Consider the following 25505-nt stretch of genomic DNA (forward strand, 5'->3'; position numbering starts at 1 on the left):
CTGCCCCGATCCAGGAAAATCTCCTGCCTTGATACTAAAGGCTGCTTAAATGCACTTTGAGTTGCAGTGACTCAGTATGATTAAAAGCACAACTAGATCCGCCAGCAGATAAAGCAGGCTTAAAATTTTATGCAGAAAGGATGGATAAATAAATGCCTTGATTAACCAACTAATATCAAAAAAGAGGTTTAAAAAACAACAACAAGGGACTTGCTTTGGATAGATAAAGTCAGGCCAACAGTATTGTCTACACTGGCTGGCAGCATCTCTCCAGGGTTTCAGAGAGGGAGCCTTTTCCCCCCCCAGACCTACCCAGAAATGCTAGGGGGTTGTACCTGGGACCTTCTGCATGCAGAACAGATGCTCTACCACTGAGCTAAAGTTCTTTCTGTAAGTCCAGCTGAGGATGACTGAATCTGTAAAATTCAGTTCCTCTCAGTCTTCTCATTTTTTTCAGATTACCCCATTCAGAGTGCATTGAAAATCAACAAGACGTCTGCATGAAGTTTTCATGAGTGTTCCGCCTAAGAGATGCATTTCTGTTGTTATTAATATATGTAGTTTTGAGAGTAATTCCCCTATTTCTATGCACCACTTTTGCTTCCACTTTCCCATATATACCCCACATGCATGCACATGCGTATTTGTTTGGCTGGTAAACCACATTGCCAAATCTGGAGAATAATGCCAACCACCCTTAACTTGTGCTCCTAACTGAGCTGCAGCTAATCTTAAAAATCTGCCAAATTCTCTAAAGGCTTGCAATGGCCGCAACAAAATTTCATGCACCTTTTTTGTGTGAATTTCATCTAATTTGTGTGCAATTTGTGTGCCCAGGGTACACATTCGTGCAAGCTTTTTCCTCTAATATGAATGCATTTTTGTACATTATTTTCACTAATAGAAGCATTTTGTCATTTGGCAGTTTACAAAAAAAAAGTAGAACAATAAAACCATCAATAAGAGGAATTAACAATAATTTAAAACTTTCCCCCCAAATTATATCGACAATAAACTAAAAACATATGAAAACTCTCATCAGCTTTCTAAATATCTGCATCATTCCTGTTTTTAGTAGGTGCTGAAAAGAGTGCAGTGAAGATGGCTACCTGATATCAACAGGCAAGGAGTTCAACGTAAGCAGTTTATATATTTTTTCCTACATAAATAATACAATTTTAAGATGGGTTCTGCAAGGTTCAGTCTATTCATGGGTTAGGAGGGAATACATCTGAGTTCTCTCAGGTTGGTTCCAATCTGATACAGAAATATAATGGCCCTTGTTTATAACATTTAGTGGACTCTTTTATTGATTAAATTGTTAAATGAGCTTTCAGCCAGTTGGTTTTATCTAAATAAATTTGCACACTAACCACGATAGGTCCCTTTTATCTCAGATGTTAATCGTGGTTAGTGTGCAAATTTATTTAAATAAAACCAACTGGCTGAAAGCTCATTTAACAATTCTTCAAATCAGTTGACGGCTCTGTTGTTGTTGGTTTCTTTTAGGGATATGCATAGGGGGAATTCACATGTGCAATTCTGAAATCACATTCTCGAAATTGGGCACCCTCCAGCATATAAACAGCAGGCATGTCAGAACAGATTGCATGTTTTCAAGTGGGACCTGCAGCAAAAATGATAGTGTGGAGTGCACTTTTTCAGTCTTCTAGTCAGCCAGCCATTTCCTCCTGTACCACACTCCATTCCGCCTTCTCCCCGCCCCCAGCTTTCTAGTGCCCCACCAACACTCATTCTGCATTCTGTGGCTGCTGACCATGCTCAGTCCTCATTGGGTTCATCCATCATTATTCCCCGCCCCCCAATATTTTTGTAATTCTGCAGGCCTTGAGGCTTCCCTGTGCCTGCTGGGGTGTGTGTGTGGTTCCACTTTGACTCTATATGCAGCGGCACTCACAACCCAAACATTGGAAATAGAAGGAATAGTATCCCGGTAGCCATTTTGGATACTAAACTAGCACAAGCAAACAAGACAAAACTAAACAAAAGGAACCAATGGTCTGCCTTGTTATACTTCCGCTTCCTGTCCTCCTAAAGATGAGTGCAATTGCTACCTTTCTCGGAACTGCGGTCAAAATCCCCAGTAATCTGAGCATGCCAGTGCTGTTAGACTGGGGCAACTGTTCCAGCCCAGGGCCCATGTTCCTTTGGGGCAGTCTTCTGATGGCCACATGAGTCAACAGTTTGAATTTTACCTTTGTACAGTAGGAAACTATCTGCACACACACACACATTCACACACCCGATCTCTCTATCTTTTGGCCCCACTAGCAAGGGGCACGGTCCGAGTTCAAGGACACGTTTCAGTCAGGCAAAAACACCTCAGGGTGCAAAGCAGGGTCAGTGAGAGGGTGTGGCTTGGGGAAGGAGGTGTGGCTTAGAGTGAGAGAGGGTGTGGCCTACGGAGAGTCCTGAGGACCAGGCAGAGTAGCCTGGAGGGCTGCATTTGCTCCCCAGGCCTGAGTTCGTGCACCTTTGAGTCAGACCACCAGGTTCTGAAAAACGGGGTGTGGAAGAAGCCAAGATGAGTCTGCTATTTTCTTTTCTGTTTAATTATTATGTGGAGAGTGGGGCAGGGCAGATAAGAGTACGAATGGTGGCAGGGAATGGTGGCGAGAATATAAGAGGAGGATGAGAGAGAAGCGGAAATAAATACTCACATTGCAAAAATAAACTAAAAATGAAGTGTGCCACGTGCAGAGGCTAAATATGGGTTCTAGTTCTGAGTCGGCAGGAGTCTAGGCCAGATGGCAGATCAAAGACCAATAGGATCAACCTTGACCGCAGCTGAGAATGGCAAAGGCCCCAGATATGCACATCAGCCTTTGCAAGCCAACAAAAGTAACATGACTAACGCAGCGCCTAGTTAGAACTCTGGCATGCAAGATCCAGTGGTGACCACCAGCTTTGAGGAATTCCTGGAGGAGAAGCCTGTTGATGGCTACCAGCCATGATGACTATGGGCTGCCTCCAATCTCAGATGCCTCTGAAGACTGGCTGCTGGGAAATCAAAGTAGGGGGAGACACTGCGGTGCCCAGTGAGGTTCCCAGAAGAGGCACCTGGTTGGCCACTGAGAAAGAGATGTTTGACGGATCCTCCTTTGGCCTGACCCAACTGCAGGGCTTATGTTCTTGGCCCTACCTGTCTGCACGTTGCTGTGACAAGTAGTCTTTTGCAGCACATAAACAAAACAACTCGTCATCTTCTAGTTTACAAAAGGTCCCCTGACTATGGCTAGCAGAAAAATCTATATGCCACAGGTGACCAGGTGCAGAGCAGGCGACAAGCCAGAATTACTGAAGCGCATCCCAGCACTGGCAGGTTCACCTTCTGGCAAAAGCCTTATCCCCTCTCGTGTTTTAACACTACAGTGTAATATACCCAACCGGGCAAATGGGCGACTGCTCCACCAATCACAGCCTGACCTCAGCCCGCCCTCTCCTGCCTGTTACCAATCAGGGAGCGGGTCTTGCCTATAATTGGCTCTGATTTCATCTGTTGACCATCTTCCTGCCTTCTTCCCCAGCAGTCTCAACAGGGCAGCACCCAGCACCACCCAGTCCGGATGCAATTAAATGCATTCTGGACAAAAAAATAAAAACCCTTCCAATTTTCAAATCAAACCCAAACAGATAGATAAAACACCTCTTAGTTAGAGCCACAAGACACTTATTTCCTAAAATGTCTTTTTTCTTCTTCCCGTGAGCAAAGAGCATTACAAAAGCAAGCACACCCTCCCTGCCCAACACATAGCCTTGTTTCAGCTCCTGCCGGGGAAAAGCCATAGCTCAGTGGCAGTGCTTGTGCTTTGCACGCAGAATCTCGCGGGTTCAAATCCTGGCAGCACCTCCAGATAGGGCTTTGAATGTCCCTTGCCTGAAACCCTGGAGAAAGCTGCTGCCAGCCAGTGCAGAAAATAGTGAACTAGATGGACCAGTGGTCTGATTCAGTACAAGGCAGCTTCTACGTTCCTATGATGTCCCAGTCTTGTGCTTCTAGGAAAGTTCCCCAAACAAGGGGGGCACCCTAATGACAACAGTTGTGTACTGAAGTCCCAATAACTCCCTCTGAGGCTTATCCGAGGCTCCTTAATGAGACCAGTAATGGTGGTGATCAAGCCAGATGAGGAACGGTCGAAGGCACTGGGTGTCCTTAGCCCAGAGATTATTAGGAGGTGACTATGATAGCTGTCTTCAGGTATTTAAAGGGGTGTCAAGCGGGTGATGGAACAAACATGTTTCCTGTTGTTCCAGAGGGTAGGAAAAAGCCAGTGGAACCAAATGAAAATTAAATGGATTGGGGATGAATGTTAGGAAGAATTTCCTGACCCACTGCAGTGGCTGGTGCCCATTGGAATAGGTGGGGCAGAACGCAAGGAGTCAACACAATAGGTGGAGCCAGAGCAAATGAAGAGTGTGGCCAACTTAGTTATAGTTTTGTCTCCATCCACCACCTGGCTGAGTTCTACAGGAGGCAAAAAGGAGGGAGATGTCAGGCAGGGTCACCTCCTGGTGTGGTTGTAAATAAGAAAGCAGGCAAAAGGCAGGTTGAGGTTGGTGTGGCAGTTCCCCCTTTGCCCTAAAGGATCAGCTTCTACCGCTGACTCCAGTAAAAGCTCATGGAACAGACCGCCGTGAAATTCCTGCATCAGCATACGGGTTGCCTGGACCAAACTCTCAAAAGCTCTCATATCCTGCACAGAAACTATGTATACACTCCCCAGGTGGCAGCAAGGATGACACAGATAAAGCTCATTTGCCTACATATGCTCATTCATTCCTTTGCTGGATCAGGCCAAAGGCCCATCTGGCTCAGCATCCTGCCAAAGGCCTTTACAACCACTGCATATGGTCATTCATTATACCCATTTTGCAGATGCAGGAGTGAATACCAAGTCAGGAGGGCTGGCAAAGGGCCGGATTTGAACTGCAGAGATTTCCCTAGTTCACAAACTGAGCCTTGGTGCAGCCTGTCCTCGTGCATGTTTACTCAGGAGTAAACCCATTGCTTGAGTTCAAAGGGGCTTGCCTAGGATTGTAGCCTTCGCGCTTAGCCATGCTGCCCTAGGAAAAGACTACAGAAACATAGGAACCTAACTTTAGCAGGTGTGGCTGTTTGGACATTCAGCCCAGCACTGCCTTCTCTGACTGGCAGTGACTCTCCAGTCTTTCCCATCACCTGCTACCTGGTCGCCACAGCAGCTGACAGTGCGGAGTGAACCTAGGGCCTCCTATAGGCAAAGCACATTGATCTACTTGGGTACCAGGCTGCCCAGGTTATTACACCACAGCACCATTAGCCATTTCCCCCTCCCAAAACAGCTCCCCGCACCTTGCCGCCTTACCTGAGAAGCCAACATGTGCTGGGAGAGGTGGAAAGGGAAGGGGGTGGCCGTGCCAGCTGCCCCTTGCGAGGCAGAAAGACCTCCGTTCTCCAGGCTCCCTCCGCCTGCCACTGACGCCAGCAAGTGGCCCATGCCCATGGCAGAGAAGGCCCCGGGAGCCATGGCAAATTGTCCTGGGTGGATGAAGAAGGGCTGGCCAGTGCTCAGGGGGTTGAAGAACTGCTGGCCGTGGAGCCCCGAGAGCGCCAGGCTTTGCAGGTGCCCAGCGCTCAGGTGCGGAGGGCTGTCTGTCTGCACCATCAGCGGGGCAAAGGACTCCTTGCTGCCCCCCAGGGTGGCGCAATCCGGAGCCTCTTTCTTGGATCCTTCCTGCTGCTGCTGCTGCTGCTGTTGAGACGGCTGGGGTGCCTCTTTCCTGCGCCCCTCCACCTTGTCTTTCTCCAAGCCCAGGGGGCTGAAAATGCCCCCTTCGGCAGCGCTCTCTTTGGAGAGATTGCTGGCTTTGCCGGCTCTCTCTTTACTCCGCTCTTCGCCGCCTTGCAAACGGGGGCTGCTGTGGGGGCTGCAGTTCCCAGGGTCAGGGCTTGTTCTCTTCCCTTCGGGGAGCTTCTCCAGCTCTTGGTCGCTGCCCTTGTCTTCTGCAAAAGGAGAGGGGAAATAAAATTAAAGAGGGCTCTTGTATTGTTGGGGTTTTTTTTACACCTTTGGTTACTTCCAAGATTCAATCACATACTAACATAAGAGGAGCCTGCAGGATCAGGCCAATGGATCAGCTAGACCAGAATCCTGTTCTCACAGTGGCCACCTCCGGGAAAAATAATAATAATAATAATAATAATAATAATAATAATAATTTATTTATACCCCACCCATCTGGCTGGGCTTCCCCAGACACTCTGGGCGGCTTCCAACAAAATATTAAAATACAGTAACGCATCAAACATTAAAAGCTTCCCTAAAAAGAGCTGCCTTCAGATGTCTTCTAAAAGTCTGGTAGTAGTTGTTCTCTTTGACATCTGGTGGGAAGGCATTCCACAAGGCGGGTGCCACCACTGAGAAGGCCCTCTGCCTGGTTCCCTGTAACTTGGCTTCTCGCAGTAAGGGAACCGCCAGAAGGCCCTCAGCGCTGGACCTCAGTGTCCGGGTAGAACGATGAGGGTGGAGACGCGCCTTCAGGTACACTGGGCTGGGGCCGTTTAGGGCTTTAAAGGCTTTAAACACTTTGAATTGTGCTCGGAAACGTACTGGGAGCCAATGTAGGTCTTTCAAGACCCGTGTTATGTGGTCTTGCCGACCATTCCCAGTCACCAGTCTAGCTGCTGCATTCTGGATTATTTGTAGTTTCCAGGTCACCTTCAAAGGTAGCCCCATCTTCAAGCATGACCTGTGTACATCCATGCTCTCCCCTGCTGCAGTTTCCAGCAGCTGATATTATTCAGAATTATTGTTGCTTCAGACAGTGGAGGCAGAACATAGTCATCAGGGCTAGTAGCCAAAGAGAGCCTCAACCTCTAAGAACCTGTATAATCCTCTTTTAAAGCCATCCTAGTTGGTGGCCATGACTGCCTCCTGTTCTGTAGTTCTGTAGTTTAACTCTGCGCTGCATGAAGAAGGACTTTCTTTTATCTGTCTGAAATCTTCCAACATTCAGCTAAATTGGATTTCCATGATTTCAAGTGGAGAGAGAGAGAGAAACCTTTCTCTAGCCACTTTCCCCATGCCATATATAATTTTATAAACTACTATCATGTCACCTCTTGCTCGACTTTTCTCCAAACTAAAAAAGTCCCCAACTTTCTAATGTCAAATTTGGGTTGCACACTTGGAGGGTCTTACACAGTAAACCTCCTCCCCCAACAGATCAGCCTTTTTCTTTTGCAAGAAGGAAAGTGATGGGGAGGGGAATGCACTGGAAAGTGTGGGACAAATGCAATGTTCTATCTAACCTCCCTGTGAACAAATCAGAATGAACCCTCATTAAATAGCAGGCCTTGTCTCATTTCCCTGCAAACAAATCAAGATGGATACTCCATAAACGGGGTCATCTCGAAGTTCCCTTTGTCTATGCGTTGTCAAACAGAAGTGCACATTAACCAAATCTCTAGCAAGGGGATGTTGTTGTTGTTGTTGTTGTATTCAGAGAAGAAACCACTTAAGGTAAAGGTAAAGGGACCCCTGACCATTAGGTCCAGTCATGACCGACTCTGGGGTTGCGGCACTCATCTCGCTTTATTGGCCGAGGGAGCCGGTGTACAGCTTCCAGGTCATGTGGCCAGCATGACTAAGCCGCTTCTACCAGAGCAGCGCACGGAAACGCCTTTTACCTTCCCGCCAGAGTGGTACCTATTTATCTACTTGCACTTTGATGTGCTTTCGAACTGCTAGGTTGGCAGGAGCAGGGACCGAGCAACAGGACTCACCCCGTCGCAGGGATTCGAACCGCCAACCTTCTGATTGGCAAGTCCTAGGCTCTGTGGTTTAACCTACAGTGCCACCCGCGTCCCTACAAGAAACCACTTACAATGGAATAAATCAGGGGTTGGGGAACTTCCACCCTGCGGGTCAAATATGGCCCCCAGACCCCCTCTTTGGTCCAACTCCACAACCTGAGTGAGACAGGGCTGCATTTGACACCCAGAGGTTCTCCATCCTTGGAGCATAGGATGACAGCCCAAGTCAGTTTAAAATGGAATGGACTGTGAGAGACAGAGACCTCACAACACATAAGGGGAAGGGAAAGCCATATTGAGATGGGGATTCCTATTTGTTTATTCGATTCTTTTTAGATGGCCACCATTCTGCTATGGTCTGTGGACTGATGCAACGAACACTCTTCTGCTCTGTAATAAACGATCAACTAGCAGCGCAGCTGATTGACCTTCCAATTTGAGGTCGCTGCAGGAGACTGCAAAAAAACAAAACAAAAAACCAACCCTCAAAGGAGTGGAGAAATATAGACAGGTGAAGAAGGAAATGAAGTGTGCTTAGAGCCGCTGCCAGGGGGCGATAGAGAACAGGGTCATTCGCCCCAGCGACTGACCATTCTCGCCAGCAAAGTGATGGAGAGAAATTATATATACTGTGTATATATACCGCTCGCTCTCCATTGCGTAGGCATAATAAAACTGGCCATTTCAATCACGTCAACACCTGGAGAGATCCACTTATCATGCAACGTAAAAAAAGGAGGGGGGAAAGGTTTCTTACTCCACTTTATTTAAAATCCATAATTTTGCACAAGCAAACAGTGAAGGGGCGCCTTCTCCTCGCCCTCTTTCCTTCCCCCAACTGGAAGAGAAATTCGATCTGTTTTGATGGGGGAAATTGCCCTTGTTGAAATGGGTAATTGGAAGAAAAATAAGATGTCAGAAGGATCGTATCTGTTGCTGGGAGTGGAGAGCAAGCGAGTAAGATGCACTGAAGAGGGAAAATATATAAAAACATCCTGTATCAGTTTATGGAAGTGGAAATACACCGAACCACCAGATTCAATGGGGCTAATCCTGAACCTAAATGATGTTTACTCGGAAAGTGCTGTGATATCCATGAAAAATACTTCTAAAAATATGCATGCATATTATGCAGGCAACAAAGGAAAAGACTTCTTATTCGTTGTTGAGATTAGGCTGCAAATCCAAAACAAAAAAGATTTATCTGAATCTTGAAGTCTGAGGCAGCGAAATCCTAAATTTACTTCCCTGAACGCATGCCCCATTTAACTCTGCAGGAGTTACTTCTGAGTAGACAGGTAAAGGATTGCGTTGTTGAGTCTCTTGCCTTTTAAATCCAGTGGGTTCTATTTTGCAAATTTGATTTACAGGTTGTAAAACGGGGGGGGCGGGGGGATTGCAAGCTAAATCACTAAAAATGTAATGATGTTTTTCTTCTTTTCTTCCTCTCCCCTTTGAAAGCTCTCCAATTTTCTTTCTAAGCTAATATTTTTATTGGCTGGGAGTGAGGAAAGAGAGTTGAGTTGATGAGAAGCCCATCGAAGCAGACTCTTTCTTTCGACAGAAATAAAATCCAAAAATAAAAATAAAACCACTCTGGTTCTTAAATTAAGCTCAGCAATCTTGATAAGAAACTCCTCACTTTAGGATTTATATCTTAGATTAGATTGGTTGGGAAGGGGCAGGACAATGCCATACTCTGTTCAAATGAGGTTTACCCCCAGGGAAGTATATTCCTAGGTATAAAATATTGATAGATGATTCCAATTAGATTTCAATAGGCACCTTCCTGTGTTCCTAAATTATCATAGAATTGTAGGGTTGGAAGGGACCCCGAGGGTCATCTAGTCCAACCCCCTGCGATGCAGGAATCTCACCAAATCCTACATAGGTTTCAAGGGTTTAGCCCTAGGGAATGCTATTTCAGGTGCCTATTCCACATTGCAATTCTAAGCACACTTTCCTGAGGTGTAGTTAACCAGAGCCACTGGTTTGTATCCAGCTAAAAATGAATCCTGTCCATTCATTTCAATGGGTCTCCTCTGAGCATGGCTGATGCTAGACAGGTAGATTTTCAAGGCCTTGACACGGCTTGGTGCTGAATTAACGCACACCCACGCACGTGCTGGTTAAAACGAGGCATCGCTCAGTGCGATCTGAACCCCCCGTTCTGTTGCTGATTAAAAGAAAAATAATTCGATCTTTCACATCGCAAATACAAGAAGGTAAAATAGCTGCCCTAACCCCACTCAGCAATGTGGGAATGATATTCACACTGGCAGTCTCACAAGCCTGTTGCGAAAAGATGTGTTAAGCGCTTTGAACTCGCTCAAGGGGAAAATATTAATTTTGTTGTTAATCAATAGATACAACCCCATGGACACAAGGGCCTGCCTTCCAGTCCTGCACCTGTTTACTCAGAAGTAAACTTCCCATTGCATCCAACCTGGAGAAAAATATAGCACTTTGAAAGGCCAGGAGCTCTTTATGTGGGATCATTTGGGGGAAGCCCCACTGAAGCCAGCGGGATTTACTTCTGAGTAAATCATGCCTGGGATCAGCCTGCAGAAAGCAACAACAAAGTCTTTTGTAGTTTCAGAAGGGAAAAAGAGCCCCCACAAAGTTCAACAGGACCACACCACACATTTAAAGCACATTTCTTCCCCCCAAAAAAGTACAATCCTGGGAACTGTAGTTTTCCCCTAGCAGAGCAACAGCTCCTAGCACCCTGAGCAAACCACGGTTCCTACTCAAGATTATTATTTTTTGGAGTGAGGTATTCAGAAGCTTTTTACCTCTGCTGTTCCGGTGGAGCCTTAGGGGACTGGGAGTTGTGCCCAAGGGGGAGTGGAGCGACTCCCGGACGGGGGCCGGTTCACACGAAGATGCATCCGATTCGCCCCCATCCCGGTCTGCCTTGCACTGATCTTCGTACATCCGCAAAGAGGGGAGAGTGAGCTGTTTCCTTTCAGTGACAAAAAGCAGGCTTTAGTCTTAAGTTTGAAACAGATGGTCAGCGAGGTAGGTGCCCAGAGCCTCCTTCTCCGTCTCTGCCTTTTCGGTTTTGAGAGGAACAGCCAGAGAAAGGGATCACTGGCTATTCACTGGTAACTGCAGATATATATATACCTGTAACCAAACCTAAACCCGTGGAACTGAGACAGCCACATATTTCTCCCCTGCTTAACCCTGCCTCTACTTTCCCTGGGTCACATTTTAGATTATTACGCTTTTTGGGCAGAGACCTGGCCTCTGAGAAGTGGCAGGAATGCTGATGGCACTAACAATAATACTGTAATGATATATTTTTTAAAAAAAACACACACACATTCATTGTTGCACCACCGATGCACCTACGTTTATTCATGGTTGTTTCTGTTAACTGGACCATCAGTATAATAACGAGCATACTGATGGTGCAGTTTTTATTAGGATGGTTATTAATAATATTCTGATTATTATTATTGTGGCTTTGATAAATCATTATTTAATAACAGTAGTAGCAATAGTAATTGATAAATGGGCACGCCGGCGGAACAACACATAAAATGCTACTGCTACTGCTATTAATAACTATCATGTAAACATTTGTAGGTTAAGGTGCAGGTCACAATCCCACAGATGTTTGCTTGGAAGTAAGTCCAGTGTGCTTAGTGGGGTTGCTTTCCATCAAGGGCTTTTCAGACTGCAGCCACAACAGGCAACTCAAAGGCAGGCAGACTTGGTGCCCTACAGAAGTTGCAGCCAGCATGACCAATGAATGGTCAGGAGTTAAGGGGGTTCCAAAACATCTGCAGGTCAACACCTGAGAGGGGAGTTGGAGGAGGAGGAGGAGGAGGAGGAGGAGGAGGAGGAGGAGGAGGAGGAACGAAAAGGGGTGGGTGGGTGTCCTGATTTTTTAAAAAATCCCCAGACTTGATTAATATTCATACATACCTTTTTTCTCTCCTGCCATTCCCGGTATCTCGAAATCCTTTTGCAAAGGGGTTGTTATCGATTTTCAGTTGGGTGATCTGAAAAATTAAAGGACAAACCTCTTTTAATTCAAGCATGGCACCTGATGGACACTCTCCCCTCCCCAAACAAAGCTGTGTCCTGGAAATTCCCTGGCAACCCTGCTCTCTCCCCCCTCCCCGCGGTGCTAGGTGCTGGACACCCATTCTTAATACGGTACACTTTATATCCCTCCCCCTCCGTTTAGGGGAAGAAAATTTGGAAGTCGGATTTTAAAAACAATAACCAAAAGCACTCTGACGATTCCTCCAGATATTAGCAATTTAAAAATCACTTGGAACAAATCGGGATGAGGGAGAGAGGGGAGGGGAAATGGAAAACATCACCATATCCTTTGTGCCAGAACTCCCATCTTGTTCCTTTACTAAAAAGCCAGCCCCGTAAAATTCAGTGGGGTTTACTTCCAAGTAACCGCTTGAATGCCGTGGCAGCTTCATAGCGCAATGCTAGCCAAGCTCCCGCAAATAGGGACGCTTGGAGGGTCTGAAGGTCACGCTACTCCAGAGTAGCCATGGATAGGAAAATCGGGGAGGGGGGAGCTCCAACTGTCCTTGGACTACAACTCCCATCATCCATAGCCAGTGGATGATGGGAGTTGTAGTCCAGCATCTGGAGGGACACAGAGTCCTCCTCCCTGATTTTGGATAATCAGTTTTTAGTTGCGTCTGCAACCCCCCCCCCAAAAAAAACCCCAAAACAAAACCACATGTACACACACTCCCCTTTTACAATTCAACCCAGAAAGCATCTCATCCGCTCACTTTTATAGATCAGCTCCGAATCCCCTCCGGTTTAAAACACACCGCAGGCTTTATTAAAAACGATGTTGAGGTTTTGTCTGAATTATTCATCGGGGTTTAATGATAGGAAGCTGCTCGGCTCCCCGGCCCCAGTTTCTCACGGCCCCCAAGAGGGAAGGTGGCGACGAAAACACGGCCAGGCTGTTTAAACGCTATTCTTATCTGGTCTCGGGGAAAGGAGCGCACGCCAGGAGTATTTTTTTTTATGGGCTCTGGCGACTGGCTACAGGAGACCCCTCAATTATTCATGGCTTGGTAATATGTCCCGCAGATACCGCATTTTAAAAATGGATGCGCAATTTTCTTGTATTTTCCCCTCCCGATACACACACAGACATCTCTCACTCTTTCCACCGTTTCACAGGAGATTATTGTTTACATTTTTATATATTAGCCTGCTGATTACTTTTAGATCCCTACACACACACACATCCCCAAAAAATGGCTGGATCAGACACCCATCTTATTTTTCCATTATTTGCATTATTTGCTTTCTTTCTTTCTTTCTTTCTTTCTTTCTTTCTTTCTTTCTCTCTCCTCTAATTTTATTATTATTATTTATTAAATTTATTAGTCACCTTTTTGCCATAGCAACTCAAAGCGACTTACAATATTTTTTAGTAAAAAACACATCCATACATTAAAACTAGTGACACACCATCCCACCCGTGCCAAAAGCTGTAGATATTTAGAAGCCAAAGTCCTGGTTAAAAAGGAACATATTTTTTCCTGGTACCTAACTATATGCACTGAGGACGCCAGGCAAGCTTCCCGGGGGAGAGCATTTCACAAGCCGGGAGCCACCACTGAAAAGGCCACAGAAGTAATAATACAAAAAAAATGTTCTCAAGGCCAGGAATGGGGAACACTTGCATATTCTGGTGGACTCCAGCTCCCGTCAGGCCCTGCTGCCAGCATGACCAATGGTCAGGGGATAATGGGAGCTGGAGCCCACAAACTGGGCTGGAATGGGAGCTGGAATGCCACAGGTTCCCCATCCTGTGGGAGCACATGATATTTGAATCTAGAGTCTGGGAATTATCTCAATGCACCCCTCACTTTTCTTTAGAGAAGAGGCGCTCCAGCCCCATGTTCCATTTGCATTGCTCTGTTTCTCCCCCTTTCTCCAGCGTGAGTCTGCCCCCTTCCAAAGTGCTCCTTAGATTTATATAGAGAGAGAAGGCGCCTCAGCCAGGACTCCAAGCAGCAACGCCAATCAGAAATCCATCTTTCTAGGACTCAGGGAAGGTCTGAGAACATCGTTCAGCAACTTTCCTCTGTCCTGAAATTAAGCCCTACCCATTTCGATCGGAATTTACTTTGAGGTAAGGGGCACAATCACCGCATCTGCAGTATGGGAAACTGAGGCAGAACAACTGAGTCCACATCTCTTCAGTCTTGTCTACCCTGACTGGCAGCAGATCTCCCTCCAGGGTTTCAGGCAGTGAGTCTTTGCCCCTGCCCTACCTTGCTATTTTTGCAGTTTTGGGGTGGGAGTCATTTGCACACCAGCAAATTAAGGTTGTGCAATTATAGGCGAGATGAAGCTCTTGCCTAACAAACATGCTCCCTCCCCCATTTGCTTTAGCAGCAATCAGTTTGCCCCTCATGCGCCCCCCCCTTGCTTAATATCCCTCTGATGAAGAGCTCTGGTGGACTCCAAAGCTTGCTCGCTGCTTTGCGCCATTTTGGTTGCTCATCATAAAGGGAACTTTGGGAGTTTAACCCAGGGGTCAGCAAACCTTTTCAGCAGGGGGCCGGTCCACTGTCCCTCAGACCTTGTTGGGGGCTGGACTATATTTTGAAGGGGAAAAAATGAACGAATTCGTATGCCCCACAAATAGCCCAGAGATGCATTTTAAATAAAAGCACACATTCTACTCATGTAAAAACACCAGGCAGGCCCCACAAATAACCCAGAGATGCATTTTAAATAAAAAGACACATTCTACTCATCTAAAAACATGCTGATTCCTGGACCGTCCATGGGTCAGATTTAGAAGGCAATTGGGCCAGATCCGGCCCCAGGGCCTTAGTTTTCCTACCCATGGTTTAACCCTTAGGTGCATGCTAATGTAACCTGACCCCTTCCCCCTGTTTAAGTTTATGTGGTGGGGTTTTTCTTTCCATGCAGAGACCGTTGGCAGAGACATCATCCCTGCAGTGAGGTAAATGTTGTGAGGTAGGTGAGGAACTACATGCAAACCTCAGGGTGGTTTTGAAACAGATCAATGAAGATTTCAGACTCCCCCGCTCCCAGCCTAAATTATATTCCTAAAATGAAGGGAAAGGGCTGTGGGTCAGCGGTAGGTTCATTCCTCAATGGCATCTTCAGGTAAGGCTGCGAGAGGCTTCCTGCTTGAAATCCTGGAAAGCCATTGCCAGTCACTGAGCTACAGGGTCCAGTGGTTTGATTCACTATAAGGCAGCTCCCATGTTCCTAGGTGGGAGACAGCTGCCTGAGGAGTTAACCAGGAACACATTATTGTATGGGAGGACCATTAGCTCTAGTACATAAAACAAATGTCCTTGGCTCGGAATTATTTAACTTTCAAGCGTTTTCCTTTCTCAACCCGGCTCTGGACGGTGGATCTCAGGGTTGTAATAAAAACTCAAAGTAGATCCCGCAAGCCTGACATCTGCTATACCTCCTAACATCAAATGCTAGGCGTTTTTTATTTCTCCAGCTCTCCCTCTCTCCCTCTCTTCCTCTCTCTCTCTCTCTCTCTCTCTCTCTCTCTAACACACACACACACACACACACACACACACACACACACACACACAGCTGGTCCCACCCACTGCCTTGCAGGATTAATTGACAGCCAGCGATGAGCACCCTGGTGGGCCTGTTTGCCTCGTAAAGTTTATGGCAAAGTTTGTAATCGATTAACGATTGCTCAAAAGCAGGCCCCCATCGAGGAGAGCGACCTGAGGCGAAATAACAGGCCCAGGCTCTCTCTAGCAAGGGGCTGAGCTGGGAAGTGAGAGGGGGGAAGAAGAAGCTCTATCTCGCCACAAGAACTGGTGTCCTTGCCTCCATTCCGAATAAAGACACCAAAACCAGTTAAGCAGAAATGGGCCTGTTTGCTTGTTCCCTGCTAGGGCCCTAGCTCAGTGATGGAGCATCTGCTTTTCATGCAGAAAGCCTGTCCAGGTAGGCCTGAACTTGTCCCCCTACCTGAAACTGTTGCGATGGTACTTAGAAAAATGAGCCAGTGCTCTGACTCAGTTTAAGAGACATTCCTAAATCTAGTTTCTGCAATTCGGTTTTAGAACTGCACTTTGATAAGCTGACTGAGGAACTGAAGTGGCTTAAGAAGAGACTGCACAGAGAGAGAGAGTCTCGCCCCCCCTCCCTCCACATACAACCCCCACCCCACATATATGTAGACTAAGATGCAATGCTTAGCTGTGAAGCCAACACATTTTCCTGCTAGGAAACCTTGAGGAACACAATTGGGCTTCCTTCCAAGTAAATGCAGGTGGGATCAGGCTGTGCACATCCGCCCTGTCATCAGATCCTATGTGTGTTTACTCAGGAGTATGTCCTACAGGTTGCAATGAGGCCTCCTTTTTGGATGGGTGGCGAGAAAGGTGGAATATCACCATCAGAGTAATGTGTGGCTATGTAATTCTTTGACTTAAAAAATGGGATCTATCAAGGCACGTACGGAAGAGATATGGGAGTTGCAACATTTCCTCCTTTGTTTTGGACCAGTTATTCCCTCTGCCCCCACTCCCACCCAAAAAAGAAGAAATCTGTAATCCTACAATCTTATTAGCCACTTAGTGAATTAGTGCAATGTTTCAAACACAGAATCATAGAATTGAAGAGTTGGAAGGTATAAAGAAGAAATAAATTAACTTATGGAAAGCAGGGAGGGCGTTATCTTTATAATTCATGTGAATTTGAACTGTAAGCTCCTAGAGGGCAGAGAGCTGTCTTCTTCTTTTTTAAGCTTGTGCATCTGCTGAATAATTGAATGCATCAATGGAGTTTTAAACCCAGCCTTTTCTCTGGGAAAATGTGACTGCATACAGTATGTGATTTTCCCTCCCTGTCCCACAGGTGTTATTGTCCCTGTGTGGTAGACTTTGAGGCTGATAGAGATTGCTCCAAGTTCGCTCAGCTCACTAGCTATGAAGCTAAGAGGAAATTTAATCCCTGCTCGCCAGCTTCAGATCATGAAGCAATAGCTGGATTGCCATAAATTGCAATGGTCCAAATGGGGTCCGTAAGGTGGTGGTGTCATAGGAACATGTCGTGAATTATTTTGACTTTAAAAGAATGGGAGGGGGGACAAATTAATGGAAGGCAAGTCTATTCAGAATGCTAGCAAAACAAAACCTCCAGATGCAATGGCAGTCTATCTGTGTCTCTTACCTTGTCGTTTTGATAAGCAGTCACTGCTATGAAGTCCGTTTCGGGAAACACGTAAGTTCGAAAAGTGCTGTAGGGTAACTTCAGAATATCATTGGCCCGAACTATATGGAATCTCGGTTGATATTTATGCATCGAATTAAGGATGGTCTATATTTCAGAAAAAGGCGGGGGGAGAGAGAGAGAAGAGGTGGTTAAAATCAAGGCAACAAACAAAACAAATATATTTGGCAAATTCACTTTTTTAATATATATAGTAGGTTTGTTTTTCTTTTCTTAAAAAATCACCCTTTTCCTCTTCCCAATTGATATTTATACTTATATTTATATAGAAAATCACATTTGGAGGCAAGTTAAAAGGGTGGTGGTAATGGAGAGGGTAGGCAGGCTGCAGTCCTATAACAAAGGAGCAAAAAAAGCAGCCTTGATCCATTTAGCTCAGTATTGTCCACACTGACAGGCAGCAGCTCTCCAGAGTTTTAGGCAGGAAACTCTCCCATCCCTATCTGGGGAGACCAATAGTTGAACCCGAGATCTTCTACATGCAATGCAGATTCTCTAGCACTGAGCCAAGGCCTTCACTCTGGAACCCCCAGCTAGGAAAATGAAACCTGCATTCTGAGCCCACTTATTCCTGCAAGTAAGGCCTATTGAACTCAAGGCTTCCCTTCCGCGTAAACTCTCATAGGCTCAGGCAAGCAATCCCAGTAAAACAAAAAGCAGTGAATTAGGTTAGCTAGATTTTATACCATAATCTTATCCTGGATTTTTGTTGTTCTCCCTTTTTTTTGCAGGAGGTGGGGAGGTATAACAACAACACTGTAGCAACAACAACAACAACACAATCAATTCACAGAAAGGCTTAAGATTTTGACTGCTGGTGCACTTTAAAACAAAAGTGCCTAAGGTTCAGGAGAAAGAACTGGTCATATTTTAAATGACAAAGTGTGTTTTGTATATGCTATTTTACACTTTGTGGGTTTATATATGCTGCATATTTCGGAAGTTGCTATGGCCTGATGCAAGACGAAAGAGCAAAGGTGTTGAATGTAATGGGTCTTCATAAACGTAAAATATACTCCTGTGCATTTGATCCGGAAATAAATATTCCAGGCTTCAGCAGCATTTACACCCAAAGTGAAGGCTGCAATCCTATTCACAGTTACCTGGGAATATGCCCCTCTGAACTCAATGAGACTTACTTCTGAGTATACATTTATATGACTGTGGTATAAAAGTGTGCAGAGTCTCAAACCTGTTTAAGTTTGTATATGTGTGTGTGTGTTTTGCTATAAGTCCAGCAAAAGAGACATAATTCTTTGCAACACTATTCTACAGCTGTTTTTAAATAGAGTTTGATACCCGATGAAACACACACACATAATTGTAAGGCAAATTTGTTTCCCCCCCAAAAGGCCAATTCAGTTGCTTGACAAATAGATAATATTATTGGAAGGAAATATAGGTTATTTTAGCAGGACATTCAAAGGGAGTCAGTTGGGTTTGCCTTTTGTCCACACACAGAAATGTCCAGCAGTCCCACAAATAAAACAAAGGGAAAAGATAAAAAAAGAAAGCTGTTTTTCTTTCTGTATGAATAATGGTAACAATAATAAGATAATAAATAAAAGGCAGGTAAACTAATGAAGGAAACCCTTTCAGACCCCATTTAATTCAATGGGAGAATTTTAGGCACAAACGTCATACTGACCCCATGAAACTCAATGGTGGGACATAGAAATGTTTTGCTATCCCTGGATCGTGTCCGAAGGGGGGAGGTATTCAAAGAGCAAGTGCCAAGCACGCCCATTTTTCCTGACCCCCCCAGCATCTGGGTGGTATACATATTTACTCGGAAGTAAGTCCCAGGAAACTAAACAAAATAAAATAACTTAAGAGTATTCCTGCATCCGTTTGACAACTTCAGCTCCATTGTATTTGGTGGCCTAACTCCCATGGCAGTGAGCATAGGGTGCTGTCTTTACTCCTGAGTAAACTGATTGCCTCTCTAGTTTTAAACGAAGTTTACTTCCAGGTAAGGGTGTAACTCTTTCAGCAAAAGGAGTAGATCCTATTTTGCTCTTTGGACACCTAGAAGCACGGGATTGCATCCAACTGAATGCTACCGGAGCTTATAATGTCCATTAATTCCAATGGGTCTACTCTGAGAATGACTAACGTTGGCTACAACCTTTGGTTAGGAACCTACTTAACGGTGAAAGGTGACTAACCCCCCTCCCCCCACACACCTCAAACGAATTGCCAAAAGTACTGCCATAAATATCCTCCCCTTTTCAATTCATTTAAACTCGGAACAAGTTTGGAAATCCGACAGGAAATTCTATAATTTTCATAAACAAATTCATCTGGAATTATCCGGGCAGATTTCGTGACTGGGTTGCAGCTGACATGAGTCGCTTCACTTGGAAATCACAAACCATCGCGTTGAGTTGGGGGGCGGGAAGTACCTCGGTTTCCGAGTAATGGACTTCCCCAGGACACGTGCCCAGGATCAGACCCTGTGTCCAAAGCCCAGTCTGGGTTCTTTGCAATGGAACGTTCGGGATGGGGAATAACTTGAATTCCAGTCAACGGGGGGAAAACCCAGAAGACGTGTTTCTCGACTCGGTTGTGTGTGTGAAGGGGAAACGGATCGAACTCTAACAATCCTTTTCTCCCATGGATGGGGGGGGGGGGGCTTAGAAGCAAGTACGTTGACGCTTTCAACAGGTACATTTACACTCTCCTGCTGTCTACACCCCATAAGGCACACCCCCTATTCCCAGAAGATCCTGGGAATTGTAGCTCCCCGCACACACAGCTACCATTCCCAGCACCCTTAACAAACTACAGCTCCCAAGTTTCTTTGGCGGTGTGCCTTTAGATGTGTGGTGTGCGCGCGGCAGCATAACCTTGCAGATTTCCCCCCCTCTTTTCTTTTTCTACAAAAATGCTACTTTCAACACTCTTACTTGGGAGTAAGCTCCATTTTACTCATTGGGGCTTGCTTCCGAATAAACCACATGGGTTGCCAAATAGTGAAGAGCCTCATGGTCGAATATTTGAGCTAATAGACGATATATATATACTGTGTGTATGTATATATATATGGAAAAACCATTAAGAGAAATTCAGCCAGTCTCAACTAATTACCGTCCAAATTACATTGACCAGGTCGCTTTATGTCAATTGCTCTTTCCTCGGCGTCCATATATTAAAATATTTAACAACAAGGGGAAATAGGAATTCTTGGAAGGATTATAGACTCATCCCAATTCCCAAGCACGTTTCAAATGCCCCATTTATCCGAGAAGGGAATGCGCTCCCCTTTTGGATGTGTCAGGCTTTCCAATAGGATTACTCAGAAGGAAGACCCCGATGTCGTGAGGGTAGCTTCTGCCTCTGCTAGGACGTGCTTTTACTTGGAAGTAAACATCGTGGATTAGGATGGACCTACTTCCAAACGATCTCTATCATCCAAGGGCCCAAGGCACATTTAATTTACATCCGCAGGACTTAATTCGGAGGAAAGAATCGCGCTGTTCGAGTGTCTGAGGCTGAAGATGCCCAACGCCCCGATCCAAACAGCAGCAAATTATCTCTCAAGGGAGTAGGATACATTATTGCCGTCAATGTGACCAAAGCGCTTTGTTAGGAAGGCAGCAGCCAAGCCTAACTCGAGGGACACGCTCCACGCAAAGGGCGCAAGCCCACCTAGGGCATGTTTCCTCGGAAGTAAGTGTGCCCAGGAGTCCAGCAGAAACCCTTTTGAAACTCGAGAATACCCCAAGAGAGAGTGGGAGACCGCTCAGGGCGGTTCTAACCACCACTACTCAGAAGTAACTCCTATTGAATTCATTGGGGCTTGCTCCCAGGAAGCAGGCGTTAGGATAGCAGCCTACAAACTGCGTAGCCTTGGACCCACTTCCTTGGAAGTAAGCGCCATTGGAGCTCCCCCACTGGGACTTACTCCGCAGCAGGCAGGGAACAGCAGAGAGATGCCGTTTGCCCTTGAAATTAAGGGAGACTTCCGATGTCTTCGACGTTGCTTCTGGAACCCCCTAATCACACGCACACGTGTTCAGGATCGGAGGAGATAGATGCCACTTCCATGGGTATCCTTACTCGGAAGTAAGCCCTGATGAATTAATTGTGGCTTATTCCCCACCCCACCCCCAAAAAAGTCAGGTTATACATAACCGCCGCCTTAAAACGGCGAGTTCTCCAGCGCGGGATGGAGAAGGGTGGTAATTCGGATTAAATGCTGTGCGGAACGAACCTTAAACGAACCCGTCTATTCCTTGGAAGAATGATAATGGCATGCAGCTTTCTTACACGAAGATATTGTCGTACACACCCACACACCAATATTTTGACTGATACAGCACTTAAAATGGGGACGCCGGTTATTCGCTTGATCTGAGCTCTCCTCGTCGGAGGCGTCTCTTGCAAATGGGATTTATTTATTTTTAAATTCTCTGGCCCCAACTCCCAGTCTGGAGTTCTGGCGTTGGGACTGATTTACCTGCCCTTATAATGTTCTCCAGACAACACTTATAATCCCAGCAAAGCGCAAGCCAACTCGGGAGTCAATCCTGCTGAGTGAATTGGGGGCTTTTGGTTTCGTTTACTTCTGAGTAAACGGGATGGGGATTTGGTGGAGCGTCTGAATTACAAACAGCACAAATCCGGGGATCAAATTGGAGGTACCTGAGGGTCAAATATACGGCCTGATCCAGAAGCCGGTGACCCGGGAGAGTTGGGATTCCTGCGGAATCCAAACAGCTATATCCATAAGACTTATAGGACTTTACAGAGTTAGGCACCCCTTAAACCCACTCATTCTGGGGGCACTAATAAACCATACAGTTACATTAAGCAGAGTTAGGCACCTCTAAAACCCACTGCTTTTGGGGGGGGACTGTTAAACTGGAGCTGTTACATACTGAAAAAATAGTATCTGCATTAAATTCGAGGAGTCTTTATATCTTAGCAGTGCACAGACTCCTAGGCAAGCAGCCCCCTTGCGTTCAGTGCGTTTACTCCCAGGTAAGCGTGCACAGGACAGCGCCCTAAATAAACTGCTTACATGGTATTATATCCTAAGCTATAATAAGGGGAAATCTGCCCCCTCCTTTAAGCATCCTAAACACGTTAGCCATAAATCCTAGTTGATGTCCGTGGTTATTTGGGAGCGGGGTGTATGTCCCACCTCCTTGTGGGCTTGCAAACCTTACTTGGAAGTAAATCCCGCCACAACCGAAGCCGGTGGGATCGGATTCACTCCAGAATCAAAGCGGTTGGAAGCAAGGTGTGTGAACGTGCTGGGAACTGATATAAATAAAAACCCTTTAAAAATAAATAAATCCTAGGTTGTCTCACTGTGTCTTACTCCTGAGTAAATATGCATGCACGGCGTTGCTTCCCAAGGTAACGATGCTGGAGAAGGCACAGCTCCCTTATTTGGGTCGAAGTCACTTTAAATTAACCGCGCCCCCCCCCCCCCCAGGACTGGGCTGCGATCCTTGACATTATCAACTTGAAAGCGAATTCAACAAGAGGAAACTGGATTAGCGTCCGAACAAAAATAGACTGCAGGATCCATCGGTTCGTTGTTTTTTTTATCGTCATCATCATTATTATTAAGAGAGGAATTATTATGCTAGTGAAAGTGGTCTTTCCTTTACATTTTAGAGCTGGCGTCGTGAACCTTTAGGTTTCAATGTTAAAAGCAGAGTTGTGCTTGAAATTAAATAATTTCCAACCTCTCCCTTCCTCTTAAAAAGTAGCTGTGTGTCCGTCCCCCCCATTAAAACAAAGATACTTGACTGGGCTTCGTTATTTAAGGTAATTCTGCCCATTCTTAGTTTCCACCAATGGACCTGTTTTTACTTAAGGCGTTTTAAGAAAGACCCCTCCGTCTCCTTCTCCCCCCCCCCCCAAAGTACCAATAATATTTGGGCACAATTCAGCCCCGCAGAAGCACCTTAAAACCTGCAGTCCTACTAGGTGCAGTTGCCTGGGAGTCGTGCCCATTTTAACGAGCGGCCTTTCCTTCCGAGTAAGCCCACCTAGGCTCGGTCTGTACCCCCCCCCATTAATTTCGCAGGGAGGGGCACGGAAAAAGAGAGGTCTTAAACATGGGCTTAAAACTTTCTCGCTGGTGAAGTTAACCCCTGGGCTTTAAACACACACAAACGCTTCACTTCCGTTAGATCGGGGCCTTCTCTCTATCTGAGCTGGGCTCAAGGTCTTTTTTTCTACAATTAAAGGTGAAATTGACCACCTCTGCAAATCATTATATTTGTTACTTTAAAAAAAAAACTTTCCCTTTCGTGCCTGCTAAGCGCGCCTCCCCCCCCCCGCCCCCTTTGTTCAATGCAAAGAGCGCAACTTATTGGATTCCGCAAGGCTGGATCGCAACGCTGCACAAAACTGCAGCGCGCTTTTTCAATACGCGATGGTGGGGTGGTTGCGTTTATATTTAACAGGCGTGTGCCAGCAAATCATTGAGAAACACACACACACACACACGCGCGCGATCCGCAAATTCTGCTGCGGAAATGGCGTGACCTACAGGTAAGACTACTGCGAAATAAATAGAAGGCACAAAATCTAGCAACAACTATTATTAAATACATAAAGCAGCGCGCTCATTCGGACTGTGGGCTCTGAATTGTTCCTGTAGGGTCTATGGCAGCGTACTAAAATTGTGCCAAGATTATAGGGGGCGGACAACCACATCAGTGCAAGTTAAGCTCGCCTTTTTAAGACATCCTGGTGTTTAGCAAGGGATATTTAAGAAGGCGCTGAGTTCGCCAAACCTAGAAAGGCATTGAAAGTGCGTGTGTATAACGCAGAGAGAGACTAGGGCCCATTGAAGGCTGGGGGGCGGCGGAGGAAACTATCTCCCTCTCTTCTTTTAAGGCAGCAGAATTGTTTTTTGATCCCACACCCCAGGTATACGCAGCATCGTGTACATTATCGATTATAGCGTTTGATTTCCTAGGGGTGGTGATTGGGGGAGAACAGCGAGGCCCCCACAATTCCTTCCCTAAGGCTCCATTGAAGACCAGAGCAGTTACTTCCTAATCAATAGGGAAAGGAATCGAACTGGCCTGTTGATCCCCCTATTTTCCGGATCCTGAAGGAGAACGAACTAGCCTGTTCATCTAAGAACACACCTGTAAAAACTAAACATGCCTCCCCCACACCACAAAAAAACCCTTCTAAGTAACCTTTTAATTTGACTTTAAAGAAAGGTCATTCATCACCCAACAAATGACCTCAAGATTTATTGAAATAATCCCTGCATTTCTTCTTTTCTGTTTCCTCCACGCACACGCCAAAGTTAAGGGATCTTAATTTTATATATAACACTCAAACACACACAAAACATATAGATATATATAAATTACAATTATCTCCTTTTCACTTTTTGCAAAATTATGGAGACGTGATGAAAAGTACTATATTCTGCTCAACGGGGAGGGGGAATAATTACTGGCGTACATTTTAGAGTAATCCAGGATCAAACCCTATTTCCCAGTTTTGAAAAGATCTACTGGAATCCATTCACACAGGCACACGCACACCCCCGAGCATTTTAAGTAAAAGGGTTTTTTTCAGCCCCTTCTGCCAATTTTAAGGCAAATAAAAGAAGCAGAGTTTAAATTGCATTAAAAATAAAGGTGATTATTTTATAGGATAAAAATATTTCCTGTTAATTCACTTTAGCTGTCTTGCCCCCCCCAAAAAAAGACTTTATATGTTTTAATAAATAACAAGCAAACCAGCCCCTGCGGTGAAAAAAAAATGATCAGAAATGTTAATAGTAGCTCACAGCATAATCCTATGCGTGCCTACTCAGAAGTAAACCCCGTTGAATTCAATGGGATTTACCTCCATGAATTATTGCCTCAGCCTTCGCTGAACTGAAGGCACTAACTAACCGCTCACCCTGGAAGAAATGTTACTTATGCAGGTCATTGTTTTCTTCAGGCTTACCTGGGAGTAAGCTCCACGGAACACACCAGAATTCCTTCCCAGTAAACCGACCTGCCACCGCACTGTTAGCAAGCAAGCGCCCATCTCCCCTCCCGACGTTACTTGTGTTTACTCTAAATTAAGCCCGGTTGATCTCAGTTAAGCTTACTTCCCTGGCAAATCTGGATAGGATTGCAACGTTGACTGGAGGTCCCGATGGGAAGGCGAGCGGGGAAATCAATGGGATTTCCTTCCCAAGTTAACATATCTCTTCGCATACACGATGCGGCTGTAAATCCGCAAGGCTATGATGCGCATTTAAATCCGCATTGCAATCGATGAGAATTTACTTCCAAGTCAACCGTGTACAAGCGTGTAGGATACGCTCTCCAGCGAGCATTTTCCGCCCATTATCCCACCCCACCCCTGACCCCAGAAGGAGACAACCTCTGGCAGGGGTGTAGGTTGTTACGAATTTTAAACTCCTGATAAGGAGGTATGATTT

At 45.7% G+C, this 25505-nt stretch overlaps 1 protein-coding gene across 1 annotated transcript in view; it reads right to left on the minus strand.

Moving 5' to 3' along the window:
* The window catches only part of TBX2 (T-box transcription factor 2), a 34506-nt gene that overhangs the window by 3548 nt on the left and 5453 nt on the right, over positions 1–25505 (minus strand). The window contains exons 3-6 of the mRNA XM_080982951.1: positions 17018–17164; positions 11753–11829; positions 10612–10781; positions 5367–6004 (exon numbers count right to left, since the gene is read on the minus strand). Coding sequence (XP_080839077.1) covers positions 5367–6004; positions 10612–10781; positions 11753–11829; positions 17018–17164 — 1032 coding nt within the window. The remainder of the gene's footprint in view (positions 1–5366; positions 6005–10611; positions 10782–11752; positions 11830–17017; positions 17165–25505) is intronic.

Source organism: Podarcis pityusensis (assembly GCF_964106645.2).
Source record: "Podarcis pityusensis genome assembly, chromosome: 15".
NCBI lineage: Eukaryota > Metazoa > Chordata > Lepidosauria > Squamata > Lacertidae > Podarcis > Podarcis pityusensis.